The sequence below is a fragment of the Nomascus leucogenys genome, chromosome 10 (genome assembly GCF_006542625.1).
Source record: "Nomascus leucogenys isolate Asia chromosome 10, Asia_NLE_v1, whole genome shotgun sequence".
In the NCBI taxonomy this organism is placed as follows: domain Eukaryota; kingdom Metazoa; phylum Chordata; class Mammalia; order Primates; family Hylobatidae; genus Nomascus; species Nomascus leucogenys.
Window position 1 is genome coordinate 56,370,699 of NC_044390.1, and position 20,180 is coordinate 56,390,878.

The following is a 20,180-nucleotide window of genomic DNA, read 5'->3' on the forward strand; positions in this document are numbered from 1 at the left end:
GAAAATGTTCTGGAATTAGGTAGTGGTGATGTTTACACAAGGTTGTGAACCACTGAACTGCACACTTTAAAGGGGTGAATTTCGTAGTGTGTGACTTATAGCTCTAATTTTTGTTTTGTTTTGTTTTTTAGAGACAGAGTCTCGCTCTATCCCCCAGGCAGGAGTGCAGTGATGCAATCTTGGCTCACTGCAACTTCCACCTCCCAGGTTCAAGCAATTCTCATGCCTCAGCCTCCCAAGTAGCTGGGATTACAGGTGCGCACCATCACATCCGGCTAATTTTTGGTAGAAACGGGGTTTTGCCATGTTGGCCAGGCTGGTCTCGAACTCCTGACCTCAGGTGATCCACCAGCCTCAGCCTCCCAAAGTGCTGGGATTACAGGCAAGACCACACCTTTTTTTTTTTTTTTTTTTTTTTTTTTTTTTTTTTTTTACAGTGGCCCCCCCCCCCCCCCCCCCCCCCCCCCCCCCCCCCCCCCCCCCGAGCCACCACACCTGGCCCTCTAATTTTTTAAGAGAAATTAGAACAAATCTTTTTCCGAAACCAAAGGAAAGTAAGAGAGGAGGGCTAGAAAGTGAAAATAGAAGAGAAGCTAAAGGAACCTGAGAAAGCTCGCTCCAAATAGCCTTTGATGTCCCCTCAGAACAAAGGGCCTTTGAAAATGCTCTTGACACTTCCCAAGGCACACCACCTAACCAGGGGGGTCAGGGAATCCACAGCCTGCCTGGTACTCACCAACACCCGTGGCATGGAAAATCCCTCGCTCTGTTGCCCTTGGCTCTGCTGTTGGCCCCAGCTGGGAGGTGCAACTGGGTTTGCATGGTGGAGTTCCTGCACATGAAGAAAGACATAGGCGCTGAGAGAGAGAAGGCTTGAAGGCCAAAACAAACTCTTGTTTCTCAACTCAAACTCTCCTTCAGCTTCAACATGGGCTTCAGATTCTTTGGGCTGAGCAAGTGTGATGGGTAGCAAAGGGATCTTGCCCAATAGCTAATGAACTCAGGACCCAACCCACAAACACCCTCCCCTCTGCCCCAAGGGGCTGAGGCTCTCTCACCTCAGAAGCCTGGGGCCAAATTCAAGGAGACCCAAACAGAGCCCTACTACAGAGGGAAGGAAGTCAATGCAACAAATGAAGCTTTGTCATCCCGTGGACAATAAGTGCCACAAAGCCTAAGCCACATCTGTCTTGTTCACATGACAGGCGCTTAAGAAGGATTTAGTGCCTGCATACAGGAAGGAGCCAGGCGACGCCAGCCTTACCCCTGGAGGCCAGGGTCCTGCACTGGTCCAGCATCCTGTATCTGCACAGGCTCCTCCGTGCGCTGTCCAGCAATGCCCACTCCTGGATGAACTCCACGGCCACATCCTCAAAGGTGACTGATTCCTAAAACAGCACACACGTTCTGGCTCGGCAAAGACCACCCCCACCACTGAGCAGAACAACTGGTTATCACTGGAGAAGAGAAAATGTTCAGACACAGCAGGCGTGGAAAATCCAGCCTAACGCCTGTTTTTGTAAATAATGTTTTCTTGGCACACGGCCACATGCATTTATTTACAATGCATCAATGGCTGTTTTGAGGTCACAACAGCAGAACTGAGTAGTTGTGACAGAGATCACATGGGCCACCAAGCTGAAATGTTTACTTTCTTTTAACATTTGGATAAATCCTAAAGTGTAAGTTTTGGCTCTCTGTTTAACTCCACTGACCTGTGATGGCAGAGCCTGTCCCTCCCAGCTTATAGAGTTTTTCCTAAACTCCTTATCACAAATTGGCACAGCATCACAAATTTGGGACTGACTGCTTAATTTCTGTGAAGTCCCTGGGATCCCCCAAGACTTACGTCCTTAATTATATACTTATGAAAGTAGGACTTCCATTGCATCTGAGAGTCTTTTTTTTTTTTTTTTTTTTTGAGACAGAGTCTTGCTCTGTTGTCCAGGCTGGAGTGCAGTGGCGCAATCTCGGCTCACTGCAACCTTCACCTCCTGGGTTCAAGCGATTCTCCTGCCTCAGCCTCACAAGTAGCTGGGATTTCAGGTGCGCGCCACACACCCAGCTAATTTTTTGTATTTTTAGTAGAGACAGAGTTTCACCATGTTGGCCAGGCTGGTCTTGAACTCCCAGCCTCAAGTGATCTGCCCACCTCAGCCTCCGAAAGTGCTGAGATTACAGGCATGAGCCACCATGCCCGGCCTCATCTGAGAATCTTTATGGCCTTTTAATTGCAGAATTCTTCACAGCAACGCTGTCCAACAGACGTCACTCTCTGATGATGGGAATGTTCCGTGCCTGCCCTTTCCAGAAAGGGGCTACCAGCACATGTGGCTGTTGACCACTTGGGCAATGCGACTGGGGCGACTGAGAAACTGAGCCCTTAAACTTTTTAATTTTTTTTTTTTAGAGACAGGGTTTTACTCTGTAGCTTAGGCTGGAGTGCAGAGTCACAATCCAACTCAATGCAGCCTCAATCTCCTGGGCTCAAGCTATCCTCCCACCTCAGCCTCCCAAGTAGCTGCGATTCCAGGCACACACAACCATGCCCAGCTAAATGTATTGAATCTTAATTAATTTAAGCTGAATTTATATTTCTATGGCCACATGTGTTTTCAATAGGTCTCACCAGGGATGACAAGGCTGGCCCTGGCAGAGCTCCGCTCAGAGCCCCAGGGTCTGCTGTGGGACTCTTCTTCCATGCCAGTTTCCCTCTAGAGGTCAGGCACAGAAGGACGTCCCTATGTCCCCTAGGACAGGGATGAGGATGATCCTCACTCACCCTTCCCTTTCTTCCTCAGTTGGGGAGGGAAGTAGAGAGAGAGAAGACAGGCCCCAGAGGACATAGTTATCCTACATATCCACCCCTTCAGCCACAGGAGCCCCCAACTTCCTCACCATGACACTGGAGCCAGGGTTTGAGGTCTCAGTCAGTGTCCTCCCTGCAATAAAAGAAACACTGAGGTAAAAGAAGGGGTGAGGACGGAAGCAGAGCATTTTGGGGGGTCTCCAGCAGAGTGGCCACAATCAAAACCCTTACAGGACATTTATCTCCATAAGCAACATGTTGGCCCCCAAGCCACCTTTTTCAAACAACAGCCTCTAGTGACTGCTACTGACTCTTCCCACGTCATCAAAGGAACATTTTAACTTCTAGCTTCCCTCAAAATACCTCTAAGATCTTCTGCTTTTCCTCCACTGCCCGTATGAAGGTGTGATTTGATATTTATTTCTTACATGATTTTTGCCTCTCTCTCTCCAACTATGATGTAAACTTTTTTTTTTGAGTCTCACTCTGTTGCTCAGGCTGGAGGCCAAGGTGAGTGGATCACTTGAGGTCAGGAGTTTGAAACCAGCCTGGCCAACATGGTGAAACCCCATCTCTACTAAAAATACAAAAATTAGCTGGGCATGGTGGCACACACCTGTAATCCCAGCTGCTCTGGAGGCTGAGGCAGGAGAATTGCTTGAACCCAGGAGGCGGAGGTTACAGTGAACTGAGATTGCGCCACTGCATTGCAGCCTAGGCAACAGACCCGACACTCCATGTCAAAAAAAAAAAAAAAGAATAAGGTCCAGGTCAAGCACGGTGGCTCACGCCTGTAATCCCAGCACTTTGGAAGGTGGAGGCAGGCAGATCACTTGAGGTCAGGAGTTCAAGACCAGCCTGGCCAACATGGTGAAACCCCATCTTTACTAAAAATACAAAAATTAGCTGGGCATGGTGGCACACGCCTGTAATCCCAGCTACTCAGGAAGCTGAGGCAAGAAAATCGCTGGAACCCAGGAGGTGGAGGCTGCAGTGAGCCCAGATCCCACACTGCACTCCAGCCTGGGTGACAGAGCAAGACTCTGTCTGAAAGAAAAATAAATATAAAAAGAAGATCCAATGCTCACCATGATCTTCAGGGACCTGCCTCCCTCTCTCACCTGGCTCATCCACTCAGTACTTTATTTTCTCTACTTTAGCTTTCTCTACCTGTTCTCAGCTCCTGGAACACAGCAGGCTTTGTACTGCCTGAAGGACTGTACATCTGGAATGTTCTCTCAAGTTTCCTCCACTACCTCACTCCACAGCTAGACTCCTTGTTTAGCTACGTTCAATTCATCTTGAAGGTTCAAACATTTGTTTCTTTTCAGATGTGTTTCCTGACCCTCTCCCCAAGTTCTCCTGTTCCACATTCTCATATTGCCTTTGGCACTATTAATTTACCAATATTATTAGCTAGAATAAAGCCTCCATAGGGGCAAGCGCTGTAACTATTTCAGTCCCACTGTTTCCCCATGTACAGAGTCCATTCACTGAGGGCACCCCAGTGAAAATATGCCAAATAATCAACACTCCTCAAGAATGACTCAGTATAACTAGACTAAGAAGGAATATGCCCACGCACACACAAAACACAGTATGAGGCCGGGTGTGGTGGCTCACGCCTATAATCCCAGCACTTTGGGAGGCCGAGGCGGGTGGATCACCTGAGGCCAGGAGTTCCAGACCAGCCTGGCCAACATGGTGAAACCCCGTCTCTACTAAAAATACAAAACTTAGCTGGGCATGGTGGCGGGCGCCTGTAATCACAGCTGCCTGGGAGGCTGAGGAACGAGAATTGCTTGAACCCAGGAGGTGGAAGCTGCAGTGAGCCGAGATTGTGCCACTGCACTCCAGCCTGGGTGATGAAGTGAGACTCTGTCTCAAACAAACAAACAAAGACAGTATGACACCATAAAACTCAAATATAAGAATAACTTAAAATGCCTGTCTTTCATAAGACATAATCACACAAGTTTCAGGTATCTTTAAGAAACAATATTAATTCTTTTTAAAAAGGCAAGGCAAGCGCATATATTCTTTATGGAAACTCATAAAACTGAAATCTGATCCGTGATTTTCCTCTGGAGTTAATTTTTTCCTCATTTCTCAGTAGACATGAGCTTTAACCCCAATATTAAAAAAGACATCCCACTTATGGCCAACTCAATTTGAATTTCCAGTACTAACAAAGTTTATATCGTCTTTTCCCTGAAGTCCCATTAGTTTTGAAGCTCTGTGATTCACATGCTTGGGGGAAGGACTGGAGCTAACTTGAAAAGATCTGAATAACAGTCTTACGTTTCCTTGATAATAATATTTGTGAAATAACTGAGAAACAGCTTTTCTTAAGATACCCTCACCTCACAGTGAGAAATTTGATGCCCACAGCAGAAGTAAAAGTCGTCTCAAACATAGAAAATAAAGAAAAAAAATTAAAAACTCCTCCTTTTGTTGTTTTTGCGATGGAGTCTTGCTCTGTCACCCAGGCTGGAGTGCGGTGGCACAATCTCAGCTCACTGCAACCTTCGCCTCTGGGGTTCAAGCGATTCTCCTGCCTCAGCCTCCCAAGTAGTTGGGATTACAGGCGCCCACCACTATGCTCGACTAATTTGTGTATTTTTAGTAAAGACAGGGTTTCACCATGTTGGCCAGGCTGGTCTCCAACTCCTGACATCAGGTGATTCACCTGCCTCGGCCTCCCAAAGTGCTAGGATTATAGGAGTGAGCCACCAAGCCTGGCCAAAAGCTTTCTTATGAGAAAGAAAAGAAAAAGGTATAGAAAAGGAAGAGATGCAAAGCCAAGCTAACAGATATCAAGCTAAAAGACTTCAAATCGTCAGTCTCCAAAAGAAATCTCTCGTCATCTAATTCATTCCTTAATGGAGGATGCATTCAATTTTTTAAGTAAATTTGGCCAATCAATTCAACCAGTTTGCACATGTGGACCCAGACCTCACTTTCCAGTTGCAAAGCTAGATAATATTAAGTATCATATCAAATAAAACGTGAATTACTAATTCGCAGTTATCTTGCATACTATAGGCAAGGCAGGGCTCTCTTTATGCACTTTCCCTAAAAATTGGAAGAAGAGGTGAGGGCTGGGGCCAGTGTCACCACATTCCTGAGCTGTGGGACCTGGATGGTTTGGGATTCCCTTTTTGACAGAATAAAAGCCCTGTCTGCCCGGACAGGGGGTACTTGAGGGCGAAAGACCGGGCGGTGGGCGCCCAGATGCGAGGCCCTGGCTGTGCGGGCCTCACGCCGGCCCCGGAATGATCGCAGGGAAGAAGCACCTCAGACTGGCGGAGCTGTTCTAGGCCCTCCAGCCCCTCCCTGCTCCATACGAGCCCTCCCCGCCCTCCCGAGGGGCCGGGCAACACCTGCAGACCAGCTGGAGACACTCCCACCGCACCACACCGCGCCGCGCAGGACAGCTCAGCCGCCGTGGGCCGCCGCCAGGCGCACTTCCGCTTCCGGTCTCGGGGCCGCCGGGAACGGAAGTGGCCGTGGCCAGGCTGTTGTGGCCAGAGTAGCCTTAGGCGGCGGCAGAAAAACTAACCTCTTCTTTAGCCTCCAAGGAGAAATTCTAGTATTCTTATCTGGGGGATGAGGTTACGCTCTGGAGTGGGATCCCACAGAGCATGGAGGGGATGCTGGGGGCGGAGCCCATGTCCGAGGGACGGAGATAGGGGTGGGACTTAGGTCCCGGGGGCAAAAGTGGGGCGGGGCCTTGCTCGGGGGCGGGGCGGGGTGTGGCTTGCCCTCCGACGGCGGATGGGCGGGGCTTGCCCCCCAATGGCGGAGTGGGCGGGGCCTTGGTTTGGAGGGTGGTAGTAGGGGCGGATCGTGCGCCTAAGGGGCAAAAATGGGGTGGGGCTTGTGCTTGGGGTGGGAATGGGAGCGGACCTTGCACTCGGAAGGCGGGATGATGGGACCTGGGCTTCAAGGGTTGAGAGGAGACACCCGACCCCTCTCCGGGGCGCTTTAGGGATGCCCAATATTTAACTTACCCTTTTCTCCTTCCTTTTTCTCCAGCCCCTTCCACCTTTATCCATGGGCTTAATCCAATCCCCTACAAAAATATACCCATGCTTAAGATCGTTTTGTGTATTTATATATGGCTGACCCTTAGGCAAGGGGAGTTGGGGCGCCACCCTGTGCAGTGGAAAATTCACTTCTTTTGACTCCCTAAAAACTTACCTACTAATAGACTACTGTTAACCAGAAGCCTTACCAATAACATATAGTTAACACATATTTTGTATATTATATGTATTATATGCCATATTCTTAAACTAAGCTCAGAGAAAAAAAAGTGTTATTAAGAAAATCATGAAGAAGGGAAAATATATTTACTCTTCGTTACGTGGAAGTGATCATAAAGATCATAAATAAAGGTCTTCATCGTTAGCTTCACCCTGAGTAGGCTGAGGAAAGGGAGGGCTTGGTCTTGCTGTCCCAAGGAGGACAAAGGTAGAAAAAAATCTACCTATAAGGGGATAGCCACAGTTCAAACCTTTGGTGTTCACGGGTCAACTGTCTTTATTCTAAAAATAGAATGATGTATTTTTGTTTCTTCTACAGCTTGCCTTTCTCACTAAAAATAAGATGTGTGAATCTAAGACATAGATCTGACTTTTTAAAAATTATTTATTATGTGGTATACATAATACATACCTATAGGAAAAGTTCAAACGAGAGGCTCACTCTATTCCTAAATTTTCCTCCCCTGAAACAACCACTGTCACTAGTTCCCTGGTATTCTTTATATATCAAGCACATGTACAGTCATGCACCACATAACAACGTTTTGGTAAACCACGAAACATACACAGTTGTGATCCCATAAGGTTATAACGGAGCTGAAAATCTCTTATCACCTAGTGATGCTGTAGCTGTCACAGTGCTGCAGTGCAACACATTACTCACATGTTTATGGTAATGCTGGTGTAAACAAGTCTCTGCCAGTCATTTAAAAAGGTTTTAAAAATATGAAAAGGCTGGGCGCGGTGGCTTACGCCTGCAATCCCAAGACTTTGGGAGGCCGAGGCGGGCAGATCACTTGAGGTCAGGAGTTCGAGACCAGCCTGGCCAACATGGTGAAACCCCAGTCTCTACTAATAATACAAAAATTAGCTGGGCGTGGTGGCAGGTGCCTGTAATCCCAGCTATTCGGGAGGCTGACGCAGGAGAATTGCTTGAACCCAGGAGGTGGAGGTTGCAGTGAGCCGAGATCTCGCCATTGCACTCCAGCCTGTGTGACAAGAGTGAAACTCCGTCTCAAAAAAAAAAATGAAAAACAGCTTATAGAATAAGGATATAAAGAAAGAAAATACCTTTATGCAGTACAATTTATCTGTGTTTTAAGCTAAATGTTCTTACAAAGAAGTTGGGCCGAGCACAGTGGCTCATGCATGTAATCCCAGCACACTTTGGGAGGCCAAGGCAGGAGGATGGCTTGAGTCTAGGAGTTCCAGGTGACCAGCCTGGGCTACATAGCAAGACACTGTCTCTAAAAATTAAAATTAAAAAGTATCATTTAAAAAACAAAATGTACAAAGGTTCAGTTATTTCAGGTAAATAAGTTTTGGAGATCTAATGTACAGCATGGTGACTGTAGTTAACAGGAATGTATTATGTACTTGAAATGTGCTAAGAGGGTAGGTCTTACGTGTTCTTATCACCAAAAAAAAAAAAAGGCAAATATGTGAGGTGATGGATGTGCTAATTGCTTCGTTATTTCACTGTGTGTATATCAAAACATCAAGTTGTACACCTTAAATATATACAATTTTTATTTGTTAACTATATCTCAACAAAGCTAGGAATAAGAAAGGAGTCAGTGGCCAAGCGTGATGGCTCACACCTGTAATCCCAGCACTTTGGGAGACTGAGGCGGGCGGATCACCTGAGGTCAGGAGTTCAAGACCAGCCTGGCCAACATGGTGAAACCCCGTCTCTACTAAAGATACAAAAATTAGCCGGGCATGGTGGCAGGCGCCTGTAATCCCAGCTACCCAGGAGGGTGAGGCAGGAGAATCACTTGAACATGGGAAGCAGAAGTTGCACTGAGCAGAGATCACACCATTGCAATCCAGCCTGGGCAATAGAGCTAGACTCCGTTTCAAAAAAAAAAAGAAGTGAGAACATGCAGTATTTGGTCTGCTGTTCCTGTGTTAGTTTGCTAAGGATAATGGCTCCAGTGTATCGATGTCCCTGCAAATAACATGAGTGGATTCTTTTTTATGTCTGCATAGTATTCTATGGTGTGCGTGTACATTTTCTTTATATAGCCTGCTATCGATGGGGCATTTAGGTTAGTTCCGTATCTTTGCTATTGTGAGTAATGCTGCAACGAACTTACACGCGCATGTGTCTTTATGATAGAATGATTTGTATTTCTTTGGGTAGATACCCACTAACGAGATTGCTGGGCCAAATGGTATTTCTGTTTTTAGGTCTTTGAGGAATCGCCACACTGTTTTCCATGGTTAACCCCATTTTAAATGTGAGAAAGTAAAGACTGAATAAAATGAATCAACCTGACATGAAATCACCGAGCACAGAGACCACATACCTTAAACATTTGTCAGATGGATGGATGGATGGGTTCACAAATGCATGAATGAATAAATATCACGATCAGGCTTCCTAACTCTCATTCTCATGCACTTGTCACTAAATTTAGCTTATTGACTTAATGAGTATCTTTGGGCCTGAATGTCCCAGAATAATAAAGATGCAATAATAGATTTAAGGTGATGTAAAAAAAGAACAAGTTAATATCTCTGTAGGATTTGCCTCAACCCCTCATACCCGGAGGATTTAGACCTTCATCCATACTTCAACCCAGCTTCTTAAAGCCCAGCATTTGAAGCTACTTTGGATTTCTTTTTCTTTAATCTTACCAGAAGATGGCACTATAATGTAAAGACTAAGCCCTCTGAGCTGGGCGCGGTGGCTCATGCCTGTAATCCCAGTGCTTTGGAAGGCCAAGGCAGGAGGATCACTTGAGGCCAGAAGTTCAAGACCAGCCTGGGCGATATAGAAAGATTCTATCTCAATTTCAAAAAGAAATTAAGCACTCTGAAATAGGACTCAATCATCATTATCATCATCATCAATAAAGTAATATTGATAACAGGGGATCTTATTTGTGTCTTACTATAAACCAAGCGTTATATTTTTAAATCTCATCTCAGGATAAAACCAGAAAGTGTTAGGAAACTTGAATTATTTCTTCTTTTGTGTTGATGACATAACCAAATAAGGGAGGGATTTGGTTAGGTCACAATCCTTGGGAGGAGAGTAGGTCCTCATGATTTGCTGGGGTGCTCTCGGGAGAGAGGGAGTAAGGAAATCAGGGTAGGAAGGAAAGGAAGGAGTTGAACAAAGATGTGGGCTCAGCTTGAGTCAAGCTTCAGCCTAATCCCATAGGGAGCTCTGGAGTATGAGACACAGAATTGGTCCCATTCCACTTTGAGGAAAGGAGCTGGCATTTTGTACCCCCATCTTGGATAGCCATTGGCTGCAAGATGCCTCCTAAGGGTGGGGGATCATAACCTCCCAGAGCAACTCCTGTTCAGCTGAGGAAGCAATTATCTGAAGGAGGTATAAAATTAGTCATTCAAAATTTAAGCTATTGGGGCTGGACACAGTTGGCTCATGCCTGTAATACCGACATTTTGGGAAGCCTAGGTGGGAGGATCACTTGAAGCCAGGAGTTTGAGGCCAGCCTGGGCCACGTACCAAGATCCTTGTCTCTACAAAAAAAAAAAAAAAAATTAATTAGGCATAGTGGCATATGCCTGTTGTCCCAGCTACTCAGGAGGCTAAGGTGGGAGAATCGATTGAGTCCAGGGGTTCAAGGCTGCAGTGAGCCATGATCACACCACTGCACTCCAGTCTGGGTGACAGTGAGAATCCATCTCTAAATAAAAAGAAAATTAAGCTGCTGGAACTCAGTTAAATTATTTAAGGCCTTAAAGGAATGTGAATTACAGGGCTCGAGTCACGTAACAGGCAGCTCAAACCCAGGAAACCATAGCTTTTGTTTCTCTGATTACAGATTAAACCTTTTCCTTTACTGGCACTGTTTTGTAAAATGTTACAGGTGGTTGAAGAGCCAGGGAAGACCCTTCCTTCTCTGCTGTTGACTTTCATTATAAATTAACTTCCCTTTTCTTTTCCCTTTCTCACATAAGGACTTCATGGCTATTGCATTGCCTTGGAAAGAAAATGAAAGCCAGCTACAACAAAAAGAAAACAAATCACACAGAAAAAAAAAAAAAACTGCAACTAATGTGTTATAACTCATAAACCAGCCTTGTATAGAAAATGTAATCCTGCTAAATTTCTTTGTCTTCCTATACAAGCAAGAACTTAGCTTCTAACTTCAGAGCATTAACTCCATTTCTGTAGAGTTTGTGCATCCCAGAATGGCTATTCCTAGCTTTTCTCTTGAATAAGCTCTTTAAAACTGGAATCTGATGCTTTTGATGATTTCAGGTTGATGTATCAGACAGCCGTGAGTGATAGCAACTAATTTACAACAGCTGGGGGATGAGTCCCCACAGAACAATCCATTTGTTCCTTAGGGCAAAGAAATACTTTCTTGACATTAATAAAATTTGATTTTATTTCTCATGGAAACAGTTCTAGAAAATAAACCAGAAAATGGGATCTGGGTGAGGGATCAACAGCATCCTCTCTGTAGGGATCTACACTTAAATAAATTCAACCTGACTACCAAGCTGGCTGCCATGATCATCTTTGAGCCTGTCAAGAATTAAGCATTACAGCCAGACGCGGTGGCTCACACCTGTAATCCCAGCAGTTTAGGAAGCTGAGGTGGGCGGATCACTAGAGGTCAGGAGTTCGAGACCAGCCTGGCCAACATGGTGAAACCCCGTCTCTACTAAAAATACAAAAATTAGCTGGGCGTGGTGGCAGGCATCTGTAATCCCAGCTACTCAGGAGGCTGAGGCAGGAGAGGCGCTTGAAACTGGGAGGCAGAGGATGCAGTGAGCTGAGAATCACACCACTGCACTCCAGCCAGGGTGACAGAGTGAGACTCCGTCTCAAAATATAAAAAAAGAATTAAGCATTACTTGCGCCAAAGAATATGAAGTTCCAGTTAAACAGGAGGAATGAGTTTTCAAGATCTATTGCCCAGCAAGGTGCCAATAGTTAATAATTCATTGTATATTTGAAAATTGTTATAAAAAATACATTTTGGCCAGGCACAGTCGCTCATGCCTGTATTCCCAGCACTTTGGGAAGCCGAGGTGGGAGGAGGGCTTGAGCTCTGGAGTTGGAGACCAGCCTTGGCAACATGGCAAGACCCCATCTCTACTAAATATATATATATATATATATATATATATATATATATATATGAGCCAGGCGTGGTGGCATGCCCCCGTAGTCCCAGCTACTCAGGAGGCTGGAGCAAGAGGACCTCTTGATCCCAGGAGTTCGAGGCTGCAGTGAGCTGTGATCACATCACTGCACTCCAACCTGGGCAACAGAGCAAGACCCTGTCTCTAAAAATATATATATATATAAATATAAATATATTTAATATTCTCACTACAACAAAATATATAAGTATGTGAAGTAATGAATGTGTTAATTCACTTGGTAAAATTATTCCACATGTATACATATATCAACACGTTACATAGTACCCCATCAATATATACAACTCTTATTTTTTCAATGAAAAATAACAACAGAAATTGAAAAAAGAATCATGTGGAAGCTGCTCACCCCCATATTTATCATGTGATGTTGCAACATGGCTAATGAGAATTGTTATTTTGAACACTTTAAAATGAAGAGGAAGTGGCATTCATACTCTCTGTAGCAACATTTGAGGCAGTGGGTGAGCATGACCCAGATAAAGGTTTGAGCAATGCAGTCGATGCTTCTGGAGCTCCACCCAGTTGCCCTTCATGGTTGCATTCATTCATTTACCTGTGAGGGTTGGCTCGCACCCACCCCCAGGGCAGCCACAGCCAATGATTGGCTGACATAAGGGCCTTGTATAAGGGCCCTGCCTCAAGATGGATCAACTCCATGGTGCACAGTCCAGAGCTCCCCGTGGGATTAGCCTGAGGCTGGACTCTTGCTGAGACTACCTCCTTGTTTAGCTCCTTCCTCTGTCCTATCCTTCTTCTTCAGTTCTCTTCTTCTAGGAGTAACCCCTCTGTAAGAAGTCACATGCATTACAACCCCTACCCCCAAAGTCATGGGCATTCCAACCTCTATGCCTCAAAAATCATGTGCATCCCACTCCCTGCACCCAAGAAAAAAAACTCTTGTGCATTTTAACCCTTATCCCTCCAACAAATCAAATGCATCCTAAACCCTGCCCCCCAGCAAATCCTGTGCATTATAAACCCCTCCCAAAAATCATGTGCATTATGAACCCTACACTCCCCTCAAAATTCGGTAAATTCTCTTTTTTTGGGGGGGAGGGGACTTGTGTTGCCCAGGCTGGAGTGCAATGGCGCAATGTCGGTTCACCACAACCTCCGCCTCCTAGGTTCAAGTGATTCTCCTGCCTCAGCCCCCCGAGTAGCTGGGATTACAGGTGCCCACCACCACACCCAGCTAATTTTTTGTATTTTTATTAGAGACAGGATTTCGCCATCTTGCCCAAACTGGTCTTGAACTCCTGACCTCATGATCCACCCACCTTGGCCTCCCAAAGTGCTGGGATTACAGGTGTGAGCCACAGAGCCCGGCTAATTCGGTGCATTCTAATCCTCATCCCCCAAACAAATCAAGTGCATCCCAACCCTTACCTCCAACAAATCATGTGCATTACAAACCCTACCCCCAAAAAATCACATGCATCCCAACCTCTATCCCCCCAAAACATCATGTGCATATCAGTCTCTATCCCCCCAAAAATCACGTGCATCCCAACCTCTATCCCCCAAAACATCATAAGCATCCCAACCTCTATCCCCCAAAATTCATAAGCATCCCAACCTCTAACTCCCCAAAATCATGTGCATTCCAACCTCTATCCCCCTAAAAAATCATGTGCATCCCAGCCTCTATCCCACACCAAAAATAATTTGCATGTCAATCTCTATCCTCATCAAAATCACGAGCATCCCAACCTCTGTCACCCAAGATGAAAAGTTGAGTGTGTGATTAAGTGGATGGATGAGTGCATAAACGGGTTGGTGGATGAAAAGAATAGGTCGGTGAGTGAACGGATGAAAGGTAGATGGCTGGGTGAGTGGATGGATGGATGGATGCATGGATGCATGGATGGATGGATGGATGGATGGATGGATAAATGGATAGATGCATGGATGGATGCATGGATGGATGTATGGAAGGATGAAAAGGGCTATTCAGGGGCATCTATGAGGTGAACCTGCGAGAAACTCTCAGAGATAACTGAGAACACACTTTTAGATTTCCAGCAAGAAAGCCCCTGGAATATTATACCACAATAACTTGGTTATGAAAAGGAATTATAATCTCATTTGTCGTCACAGTTGGAAAACATTTGATTTATTCTCAGGTGCCCCACTAAGCAACGTGAGGATGGCAGAGAACTAGCAATGGCCTCTGATTCTCTCATGGGTTCTTTGAATAAATGCTACATCACAATACTCCTGATGGTCTAGAGAACAATACCATGAAAAGCTGGGTTCTCAAACTTAAGCATGTATCAGAATCACCTGGAAGGTCTGTTAAAAAACACTCACTGGGCTCTATCTCAACATTTCTGATTCAGCAGGTCTGGATATGGTCCAAGAATCTGCATTATTTATTTATTTATTTGTTAGTTTGAGATGAAGTCTCACTGTGTCGCCAGGCTGGAGTGTAGTGGTGTGATCTGAGCTCACTGCAACCTCCACCTCCCAGGTTCAAGCGATTCTCCTGCCTCAGTCTCCTGAGTAGCTGGGATTACAGGTGGCTGCCACCACGCCCAGCTAATTTTTGTATTTTTAGTAGAGATGGAGTTTCACCATGTTAGCCAGGATGGTCTCGATCTCTTGACCTTGTGATCCACCCACCTCAACCTCCCAAAGTGCTGGGACTACCAGCATGAGCCACCACACCAGGCCCAAAAATCTGCATTTCTAACAAATTCCCAGACAATATTGATGCAACTGATCTGGGGACCACATCTTGAGAACTACTGATATAGAGAAACATGGACATTGAAACATGGGCATCAATGACTGTGTTGAAAGTAATTTAGAAGATTCTGAATATGAAGAAGCTTCAAGAACATCTTAACAAATTTAGTTCCCACTGCTAGTTTCTTTTGTATGCATGCGACAGAGCCATGCATGATAAATATTCATTTCTAAATAAATCTATTATAGCTCATTCAAGAATAAAATAAAAATTTATAAAGAATAATAAAGTATTGTGTCATAGTTTAATGGTTAGGTGTAGTGGTACATAAAATAATGGTGTACGTTTATTTATTTATTTTTGAGATGGAGTCTCGCTCTGTCACCCAGGCTGGAGTACGGTGGCACCATCTTGGCTCACTGAAACCTCCACCTCCTGAGTTCAAACGATCCTCCTGCCTCAGCCTCCCAAGTAGCTGGGATTACAGGTGTGCACCACCACGCCTGGCTAATTTTTTGTACTTTTAGTAGAGATGGGGTTTCACTATGCTGGCCAGGCTGGTCTCAAACTCCTGGCCTCAAGTGATCCGCCCATCTCAGCCTCCCAAAGTGCTGGGATTACAGGCATGAGCCACCACACCTGGCCAATGGTGTACCTTAAAATTAATAATGCTTTAGATTTGATGAAATGGGATATGAACAGAGAAATGAGAGAAGCTAACTCTATCTTAGAGGCAGGGAAGGGGACAGTGGAGATTATAAACCAAAAAGTACCTACAACAGGTCTCAATCAATTTAGAAGCTTATTTTGCTAGGGTTAAGAACATGCCTGGAAGAAAGGAACACAGAAAAACATACCATTATCTGTTTGTTCCTCCAAAGATAATTTTGAGGGCTTCAATATTTAAGTGGGAAAAGCAGACTGAAGGGGAAAGAGGAAGAGTTTGGTCACATTACTGAACCCATGTGTTGCAAGAGTAAAAAGGAGCAGGTGGAGGAATAGTCCATGATGTATTCACCTTGTGCTCAGTAAATCAGCACTTTATGTAAGACAAAATGAATATACAGTAGCTACCTGTGAAGATATCTGTCCTTTTATCTGTAGCTGTCTGCTTGACTCTGCTTTCAGCTTAATTTTATTCCTGAATTGGGGTCCTGAGACTTTATTTTCCTTTCACAAGAGTTTATCAAGGAAGGACATGCAAAAGAATGCCACTTGAAGGACGTGGCCAGGAGTAGAGTGGCAAGAAAGAAAGGGCATTCCAGGTGGGGCACGGTGGCTCACGCCTGTAATCCCAGCACTTTGGGAGGCCAAGGAGGGCAGATCACTGAAGACCAGGAGTTCAAGACCAGCCTGACCAACATGAGGAAACTCCATCTCTACTAAAAATATAAAAATTAGCCAGGCATGGCAGCAGATGCCTATAGTCCCAGCTACTCGGGAGGCTAAGGCAGGAGAATTGCTTGAACCCGGGGGGTGGAGATTGCAGTGAGCCAAGATCATGTCACTGTACTCCAGCCTGGGTGACAGAGTGAGACTTTGTCTCAAAAAAAAAAACAAAAAAAAAAACGGGGGGACATTCCAGGTTGAGAGAATCACATGTACAAAGGCGTGAAAGGCTAGAAATAGAATGTGGAGTTCAGGGAAACAGAAAATTTATCAGGGAAGGTAGAAAGGCTGAAGCAGAAGGGTAGGAAATGAGGCTGGAGAAGTGGGGTGGGACCAGAGTGGGGTGAGATTTATGCACCTACTAAGTAAGTGCATTTAGCCTGTGAAATATTCACGGGGTTGTGAGGCAGAGGTGTGATGGGCCCAGAATCATCTTTCAGAAAGCTGTCCTGACTGCACGGTGGAGGATGGGACAGAAGGACAATGAGTTATGAGACTATTGCAGTTATCCCAGATCAGAGATGCCTGCAGAAAAGAGAGGTTGAGTAACTTTCCCAAAGTCACACAGCTAATCAGTGGCAGAGCCAGGATTTGAACCCAGGGATTCTGACTCTGCAGCCAACATTCCGTAATAGCATAACTACTGAGTTAAACCATTCTTGCATTTTTACAAAGGAATATCCGAGGCTGGGTAATTGATAAAGAAGAGTTTTAACTGGCTCGTTGTTCTGCAGGCTTTACAGGAAGCTGACATCTGCTTGGTTTCTGGGAAGGCCTAGGAAGCTTCCAATCATGGCTGAAGGTGAAGGGAAAGTAGGTGTCTCATGGTGAGGGCAGGAGCAAGAGAGAGGAGGGGAGGAGTCACACACTTTTAAACAACTAGATCTCGCGAGAACTCACTCACTATCATGAGGACAGCACCGAGGAAATGGTGCTAAACCAGCCATGAAAAATCCACCCCCATGATCCAATCACCTCCCACCAGGCCCCACCTCGAACACTGGGGATTACATTTCAAGATGAGAGTTAGAGGGAACAACATCCAAACTATGTCAACCACTTTGGCCTAACCATTAGGTAGCACCACCTGTCTCTCTTGATCAACTCTTGCCTCTAAAACCCCACCCCTAGACGATCACTAGGCAGAATGATCAGGAAGCCTCACAGCATGCATGCTGGGACAGTAAGATGTTGAGAGCCCAACAAACCTACTATGTACGTTCATGGCCTTGACAATCCCAATAGCCAGCTAATTCTGCCATGCTCCAAACACTCAAGGAAGTCTCTTGATCATCTTGCTTTGCTCACACTGTTTTCTCCAACTGTCTTTACAGGTGACTTCACTTGCTGTCTCCACTTCTTCACCTCACGCTTTTTCCTCAATCCACATAATTCTGGCTTGCACCATTATAACCACAACCTCCACCACCTTCCCTACCATTATTGGCATCACCACCATCTTTACCTCCACTATCAACATAACTGCCACCTCCACTATTTTCACTCCCATCATCATCACCACTGCTATCACAGCCTTCATCACCATCACAACAATCACCTTCACTACAACTGTCACCATCAATCACCATCATCACCACCATCTCTGAAAACATCACAGTAATGTTACCACCACCATTGCTACTACCATCACCGTCACTTTCGTCACCTTCAGCACCATCGCAACCATCATCATCACCACCATCATCACTTCCATCATCATCACCACCACGACCTTTACCACCACCATCGCAACTGCCACTGCCATGATTACCACCATCACCACTCAACCGTTTTATCACCATCATCACCACCACAACCGTTATCATCATCACCACCATGTTAGATATGAATTCTAATTTCTTTTCAAAGAATTAATATGTCAGTATATTCAATTCTTTGCCTTCTACTTTTAAACTTAACTTCCTCATAAAGCAACCTTTTTCGATTACCTACTCCACCCTGACTCATTCCGATTACCTGCTCCACCCTGATTCATTCTGATCACCTGCTTCACCCTAATGCATTCTGATCACCTGCTCCACCCTAACTCATTCCGATTACCCGCTACCTGCTCTGCCCTGACTCCCGCCAAAGCACTCACCCCGTCATTCTCTTTAAATTAGCCAATCGGAATTAATTTAGCCTGTTCGGTCTAATCCTAGCCAATAGGGGAACGACACAGCAGCAGGGGCAACGTGAGTCCGGGATAAGAACCCATTCCCCTCCCAAGTCCTAGTGTGCGCTCGCCATTGTTCCATCTGTAAGGGCGCACCCTTCTGTATAGAAGTAACTTGCCTTGCTGAGAATTAAAAGGAAAATTTTATATTCGAGTGCTATTTCTTTCACGTCACCAAAACTTTATATATAACAACCACCACCACAACCACTATCATCAGCATCATCATCATCACCACCACCACCACCTTCCCTACTGTAATTGTTCTTGCTAAGAATACAAACAACCGGGCCCGGCGCTGTGGTTCACGCCTGTAATCCCAGCACTTTGGGAGACCGAGGCGGGCGGATCACGAGGTTAGGAGATGGAGACCATCCTGGCTAACACGGTGAAACCCCGTCTCTACTAAAAACACAAAAAATTAGCCGGGCGAGGCGGCGGGCGCCTGTAGTCCCAGCTACTCGGGAGGCTGAGGCAGGAGAATGGCGTGAACCTGGGAGGCGGAGCTTGCAGTGAGCCGAGATCACGTCACTGCATTCCAGCCTGGGTGACAGAGCGAGACTCCATCTCAAAAAAAAAAAAAAAAAAGCATACAAACAACCTCCTTGCAGCTCTGTCCTGTGGGTATTTTTCATTCTTAATTCAGTGTGATCTCTTTCCTTTAGCTCCGTAATACCATACTCCATTCATTTCCCACCTCCGCCCCCCCATCTCTGTGGCCATTCTTGTCCTGTCTCCTCTATTAGCTGCATCTCCATTCCTTTATTTTTTTTTTTAATTTTTTTTCTATTGCCTTTGCACAAATTAACATTGCCTGAGTTTTTAAATGAGTTACTCAGGGTTCTTTTTCCACTCTATAATCTCTCCCTAAATGATTTAATCCATGACCATGTCTTCAGTTGCCACCAGGGCTACTTTCTTGCAGTGGTTTTTTTGTTTGTTTGCTTGTTTGTCTGTTCGTTTTTGTTTCTGTTGTTTTTGTTTTGAGATGGAGCTTCACTCTTTTTGCCCAGGCTGGAGTGCAATGGCGCAATCTCGGCTCACTGCAACCTCCGCCACCTGGGTTCAAGCGATTCTCCTGCCTCAGCCTCCCAAGTAGCTGGGACTACAGGCGCATGCCACCACATCTGGCTAATTTTTGTATTTTTAGTAAAGACAGGGTTTCACCATGTTTGCCAGGCTGGTCTCGAACTCCTGACCTCAGGTGATCTACCCACTTCAGCCTCCTAAAGTGCTGGGATTACAGGCGTGAGCCACCACACCCAATCTTCTTGCAGTGTTTTGACAAACAACCTAAACACCTTTGTCAGTACCTGGAGATGTTCAAGATCTCAGCTTGGTTTGAGCCTGCAGGGTAAAACATACAGCTGGCGATGTCACAGAGCAGTCAAGGCACTCTGGATTTCTAAGTTGGGACAGAGAAAAAGTCAAAAACTGGGGGACTATAGAGGAGACAAACATGAATATTAAGGTGGAAAGCATCCTGGAAAGCGTCAACAGCACATGCAAAGGCCCTGGGGTGGGAAAAAACTCTATGTGTTCAGGAAACAAAGAGACCTCTGTGTCCCATGCACAGGAAGCACAAGGGAGAGTCATAGCAAATTAGGCCGAAGATGTGGATGAGGAAAACCCATGGAGGGGCTGACAGGCCATAATCTCTATAATCTCTCCCTAAATGATTTAATCCAT

At 45.5% G+C, this 20,180-nt stretch overlaps 1 protein-coding gene across 3 annotated transcripts in view; it reads right to left on the minus strand.

The window, feature by feature from the left end:
• Positions 1-6,293, minus strand: part of ZNF333 (zinc finger protein 333) — a 44,188-nt gene extending 37,895 nt beyond the window's left edge. For 2 of the 3 annotated variants that reach the window (XM_012509495.2, XM_003275874.4), the window contains exons 1-4: positions 6,193-6,293; positions 2,899-2,942; positions 1,265-1,388; positions 737-832 (exon numbers count right to left, since the gene is read on the minus strand). In XM_012509495.2, the coding sequence (XP_012364949.1) occupies positions 737-832; positions 1,265-1,388; positions 2,899-2,901 (223 nt within the window). In that variant the 5' untranslated portion in view covers positions 2,902-2,942; positions 6,193-6,293. The remainder of the gene's footprint in view (positions 1-736; positions 833-1,264; positions 1,389-2,898; positions 2,943-6,192) is intronic. The other variant, XM_030820592.1, reaches the window with a different exon arrangement.
• Between the last annotated feature and the right edge of the window lie 13,887 nt (positions 6,294-20,180).